The sequence below is a fragment of the Dysidea avara genome, chromosome 8 (genome assembly GCF_963678975.1).
Source record: "Dysidea avara chromosome 8, odDysAvar1.4, whole genome shotgun sequence".
NCBI classification, from domain to species: domain Eukaryota; kingdom Metazoa; phylum Porifera; class Demospongiae; order Dictyoceratida; family Dysideidae; genus Dysidea; species Dysidea avara.
In genome coordinates this window covers 9,210,247-9,216,246 of record NC_089279.1, presented here as the reverse complement: position 1 = coordinate 9,216,246, position 6,000 = coordinate 9,210,247, and the positions used below count along the sequence as shown (strand labels likewise).

The 6,000-nt window shown below is 39.3% G+C and overlaps 1 protein-coding gene and 1 long non-coding RNA gene across 3 annotated transcripts in view; both read left to right on the top strand.

The window, feature by feature from the left end:
* The first annotated feature begins 220 nt into the window (after window positions 1-220).
* Window positions 221-2,446, top strand: LOC136263373 (uncharacterized). Of its 2 annotated transcripts, none has more exons than XR_010704605.1 (6): window positions 221-455; window positions 506-583; window positions 637-697; window positions 1,654-2,117; window positions 2,171-2,239; window positions 2,297-2,446. It is a non-coding gene; the product is annotated as an uncharacterized lncRNA (long non-coding RNA). The 2 variants fall into 2 exon arrangements; XR_010704604.1 differs by having other exon boundaries at window positions 501-583.
* Window positions 2,447-3,768: 1,322 nt separating this feature from the next.
* The window catches only part of LOC136264990 (E3 ubiquitin-protein ligase TRIM71-like), a 71,700-nt gene continuing 69,468 nt past the window's right edge, over window positions 3,769-6,000 (top strand). Inside the window, exon 1 of the mRNA XM_066059753.1 lies at window positions 3,769-3,887. Coding sequence (XP_065915825.1) covers window positions 3,854-3,887 — 34 coding nt within the window. The 5' untranslated portion in view covers window positions 3,769-3,853. The remainder of the gene's footprint in view (window positions 3,888-6,000) is intronic.

Sequence of the window (6,000 nt, the reverse complement as noted above, 5' to 3'; positions counted from 1 at the left end):
GGTGGGCAGCTATTTTCAGCTGGCTGTGACCTTTTTTTTTTTGTCTCACCTATCAAACCAGAGACAATGTAGTGCCTCAGTTCATTTTTTACCCCCCCTTTCCATAAGTCTGGATCCGCCCCTGTCGCAGAGTAACTTAGCCTCACCTCAAAAACTTACAGCAGCGCATCATTGCGCTAATGTTTCTTGGAAATGTTAGTTTATTATAGTTTAAGGAAGTTGTAACGAAGGTGTCGGGTGATGTGTGATACAGGTAGAGCAGTTAACGCTCAGGCTGAACGATGAAGTGGCGTGATGGTGGCGCGTACGGATGGAGAAGAAAGATTGCGGCTTGCCGACCCGAAATTCTGCCATTGCCTTCAGACTACTGTGGCGCCATTACGTTGCATGTACCGACTCTGTTTCCCGACTTTCAGTACCGCTGTGCCGCCTTTTGACACCCAAGTACAATAGAGGCAAGTATCAATTTGCCAGTGTTTGTTTGTTATAGTTTGCTTTAGTGTAGCTAGCAACACGGATCGCGAGATGAGAGTTAGCTAACTGCAGTTTTACTGAACAAATGACTTTGAGTGTAATGCTGGAGGTAAGTTGTATGTATCAGATATTGCACGTACTCCTTTGCATTGGTTTTTTTAGGGATGGAGATATATACAAGACAAAGAATGGGCTAACCACATGAGAACTTTTAAAGTTTCAGGTTAGTGGTTTTTATTAATGTGATTATTGGTTGTTAGTGTGGAATGTATGTCAATAAGTGTGTCTCCTCTAATGTAAATGATTTGACACTTTAAATTTGTGTATCTGTATCCTCTAATCCAATTCTTGATCCAAAAACCTGTATTGGTTGTTAGTGTGGAATGTGAGTGTCTCCTCTAAGTATTGTGTATCTATCCGGTAATCCAATTCTTGATCCAAAAAATCTGTAATAACACATACCCATGGCTCAAGTGTAAACACAGAAGGTACAGATTGTATTAGGTGCTTACCACCAACCAGAGTGTTTATAGAAATACAGTGACTTTATTTTGCTTGACCTTTAGAAGTTTAGGATGCAGCATAATTGTTTGACATTTCTGATGCTAATGGTTTGTGTAGCATTCACCATACTGTGACATTCGGCTTGATTGCTTGTGGATACAGTGACGTGAAAATAGCGGCTATCTATATTATCTACCAAAAAAAATTTCGTAAGGTGGTTTCAGAAACTGAGCTAGTTGCATACACATCATTTTTTACTAAACGTCAGATAAAATTATCCTTATTGCCATTAGCCTACACAAAAATGTACACTACTGTAGTCCAATGTTAAAAAGGCAGGTATTTTAGGTTGCTTTTGTGTAGTAATATTGTATGCAGTTCTATGCTTATATATTCATACTCACTTTATATGTTTTATTAAAATTTTCAATGCTGAGAAAATCAAAAGAACTTCAGGAATTGTACGAATTAGGTAGGTTTTCATGAGACAGTTGCATTTACTAGGTTGACTATGGTAGCTAGGTGAACCCTTATTGCTACAACAATATAATATCAAAGTACAAGGAGGATTCCTAGTTCATCACTTCGTATAGCTATAAATGTTGTGTACTGTTGTATTGTGATGTGTTTTTCTATTACCAGCAGTAGTTCACATGCGTATCTTCTTTTCAATAGCATTCTCTGCATCGGACCATTCAGCATGTAATAAATTATTGTTCAGGTATTGATCAGCGGCGGAGGAAGTAGTTGATATGAGGGGGGGCTGGGCTGACCCAGACTTATTTCTATAGTTTGGTAAGGTGAGACCAAAAAAAAAGGTCACAACCAACTGACAAAAGCTTTCCACCTCACCAGCTACCATTTCTAGCTAATAAACTACATAGAAATTCTTACATAGCTCGCTACACACTGACTGCTTTATTAGAGTGACTGCTCTATTAGAGTATCTCGATCTTTATCACGGTTTTCAGCCCCACTCCAAGAAAGATAATTTCGGTGTGATATCATTCTGAGGGGGGGCTAAGCCCCCCTCAGCAGACCGAGGGGGGGCTTTAGCCCCTAGCCCCCCCTTCCACCGCCTATGGTATTGATTGCTGCCCAGGACAAGCTGTTGTGGCATCTAGATTGATTATTTCCTGGTAAGTTTCTTGAAGGATAATTTTATAGTACAGTAATATAATATTTTTGTTAGGTATGACTATTAGAAGGATACGACTTTAAGAGATGGAACATTGTTTGGAGAAAGATACAATACTAACAGGTATTTAATCGTACTGTGCGATGTTTTGGCATTACATCTATTTCTTTCCATTTACAGAGTGCACAGAAAACATTCGGGCAAGGAGTCTGCCATTTGTCAAGATCAACAACTTTATTGATGAACACCAATGACAGACATTTTTGTACTTTGACTGGTGTACTTTGCGTATGGATGGATGACTTTTTGTTGATTTTGCATTTAAACAAATTTATACAGAATATAGGGGTGGGATGGGGGTAAAAAAATGTGACATTTCCTTACATTTACTGTTGGGAAAAATTACCTTTCCTAGCCTTTAAGTGGTAAGGAAAGATACAAAAGACGGCTGAATCTTTTCAGGAAAGTTGAGGAAATATGACCATTCCTGACAAAAGGAAAGGTTAGGTAATATTGTGGAAATCTGACATTTCCATACCTTTCCATAGTCTCTTAAAGGTAAGGAAATCAATTCTTTTTTTGTAGTGACGATCCTATTTACAAAAACCCATTCCATTAAACGTGTCATTCCATTGTTGACAAGGAATTGTACGAGGGTACACAACAACAGCTCCTTTCTTCGCTATAACAGATAACCACGCATTAGCCGCCATTTCGGCTACAAGTCCGCCAACATCACGAGATTGTTAATCACGTGAGTTTTTTTTTGGTCTTTTATAAAAAGAGGGTCGGTCGGGTCCGAGCAACAACTTTTCAAATAGGTATGGCCTTACCTTGGGGAGAGCTAAATACAAGGATCTCAATTGTACCCCTCCAGGGGCGGATCCAGAGTTTCAAAAGAGGGGGGGCACCTTTCTGAAAAACAGTTGAAGACCAAAAAAACTTGCTGAAAACCAGTTGAAGACCAAAAAAAAAAAAAAAAAAAAGGTCACAACAATAATAGCTAGTTATCCTTACCTACTATATCACGTCTGTTATGTAAAATAAAATCCTATTTGTAGCTTCATAGGTAAGCTACACTGCCTCATGAACATTGTGACTGCTTTATTAGAGTAATTGACTGCTCTATTAGAGTATATCGATCTTGTATGCAATTTCTTGAAGGGGGGGGGGGGGGGGGGGGGGGGGGCATTTGCCCCAAATGCCCCATCCTGGATCCGCCACTGCCCTCCCCTTACAACTTCCTGGATCCGCCCCTGTAGTTAGTATTTTAATCAGAAATAAGGCTGGCTCCTCCATAAGGCGAGGGGGGGCATTTACCCCAAATGCCCCATCCTGGATCCGCCATTGTACAACACAAACAATAGCTCAACCGAGCTCAACACATGAAACGATTTATACACTATTATTATTATTATCAAGTCTACCAGTTGGGCACTGGAGGGTTTGCACTAGTGAATTAGCTACCATTTCTTACAATAAATCCAACGATCAAGTGAACTTCACAGTTTACTTGAACTACATGTACAGTACGAACACGTTACTGTTTATTGTGAGGTCATGTCTGAAAAACAACCGGCATTCAATTCCAAAATTTTTAGTCCACACCCTGCAGTGGGCGGCCAGTGGCTTATAGTTGAGGTTTTGATTGCGGTTTAGCGCATATTGTTGACGAGTACTCATTGTTGACAACCTCGTTGACAACAACTTCGTAACAACCAGCATTGCCTCGAGAGAATGCCAGTGGACGCAGCTTTCATCAATGCCACGGGTAAGCGATGGATTCATGTAAATTCATGTAAATTCCATGTAGATAAATGGGTGGGTAGGCTAGTCCAAAATCCTGCTCCATTTTTTAAGACTAAAAGAGAAGAAACCGCCCCTAATGGCACTCCCGTCCACTAAACTGTATCCATGACATTGTACTACATGTGCAGTTTCGATCATCTCTTCTGTTGTTATGCACCTATCAATGTAACTGATTCCCGACTACCACTAATACGGGCTGAGGGTGGGGAAAGGTCGGGGATGGTGGGGGAATTGATCTCTAAATTTCCCCGACATAGTGGATTTGTCTTCACTAAAGAAATTCACTCAGACAGCAAAAGTATGTGCTTTGAGTTTAGGAAGGAGCGTCTCGGGTGCTAGCTATTACGTTCATACTAGTGTTGTTCCAGTATCAGCTAGTTATTACAGTTCTAGTTCCAGTTTTGGAACCATAAGCTTTAAAATTACAGTTCTAGTTCTAGTTCTGGAACCATAACCTTTAGAATTACAGTTCTAGTTCCAGTTCTGGAACCATAATCTTTAGAATTACGGTTCTAGTTCCAGTTCTGGAACCATAATTTTCAGAATTACAGTTCTAGTTCCAGTTCTAGTTCCAGTTCAGGAGCCATTTGATATTCTAGAACAACACTTATTTAACTTAAGTATTACCAAAAGCCCATAATGAAATATGGAGACTCACTATTAAGTTATATAAGCTAAAATGCTACAGGTTTACTTGTTTCATATATGTAGCTAATACTGTATAGTATGTAGCCAATACTGTATAGTAGTTATCAACATTATTACGCTAGCAACTATAACCCTAACACTCTATAGGGTAGTACTAAAAGACTTGTAGCTACATGTAATTATCAAACACTGAACCAGAGATAACATGTGACTGAGCCAGCATTTTGCATTCTGTTCTAATATTATAGCTTATCAGTTGTTTCAAGCAGTTTTTAGCACATTGATGTATACATGGTTGTAATACATACATCTTTAAGAAGTTATATACTACATTAAGTGCTTTTGTCTGCAGATAAATTCTGGTCTTATAAGAACATAAAATCTCATTGGCAAAAGCTGGTATGGTTATGACCAATTCCAGTTCCAGTATTAGTTCCAGTACTTGATAAAATTTCTTTATAGTTCTAGTTCTAGTTCCAGTTCTAGTTCCAGTCTTGAAGAAAGTAAAATTATAGTCTAGTTCCAGTTCCGGTCTTAAGAAAAGCAAAATTATTGTTCTAGTTCTAGAACTGGAACTGGAATAAAAAGGGCAGAAACTGGAATTATTTTAGTTCCAGTACTGAGAACTGGAACAACACTAGTTCATACTAGAATTCACTTGAACTAACACATCACTAGACTAACGCCACACAACCGTACAAATCCCCTCCTAGCCCCAGTATTCCCGGAGTTTGCAGGTCGAGACTTGGTCGGGGTTTGCATCGCCAGTACGTCCCCAGTAGTTGGGCAGTTGTAATTTTCAGTTTTGCAAATCCCCACCTTCCCCCACCTCAGCCCGTATTAGTGGTAGTCGGCGATTACATTGATAGGTGCATTAGTAAATATTGTGTTTAAATTAGGGCGTGACGTATATTGAATTTATTTGGTTAATAATCAATACATTAATATTGAAAGGGACACCCCCCCCTCCCCCCCAAAAAAAAACCTAAATGCTTAAATTAATATGGTGTACAAACACTGATTTTCGTGTATTTTCGAAGCGCCCACAACATTACGTAGTGGTACCCACAAAAACGGTCTGCTAATTACTCACATACCTCTAAGGAATACTCCACCTTATTTTCATGGCTTTAGCTGCAGCGGATACGTGGGTCCAGCCAGTTTCTGAACCCAGTTCGTCATTTTGCCCAATGCGTAATGTATTGTGGAGTTCACACTATGGGAATTCACTTTAAACTAATTAGTCTAAACACAAAAAATGGTCTGGAACATTGTGTACATGAATAATACTTCAGTAATTTGAGGGAATTGTATGAAGAGTTGTTGCCCTAGAGTGGGCCATTCAATTTAAAGACAAAACTTAAGGAGAGCTGCTTTGAGAATAGTGCCGCGTGAGTAACTTAGTTTAGAATGGCTTTGTTTCAGTT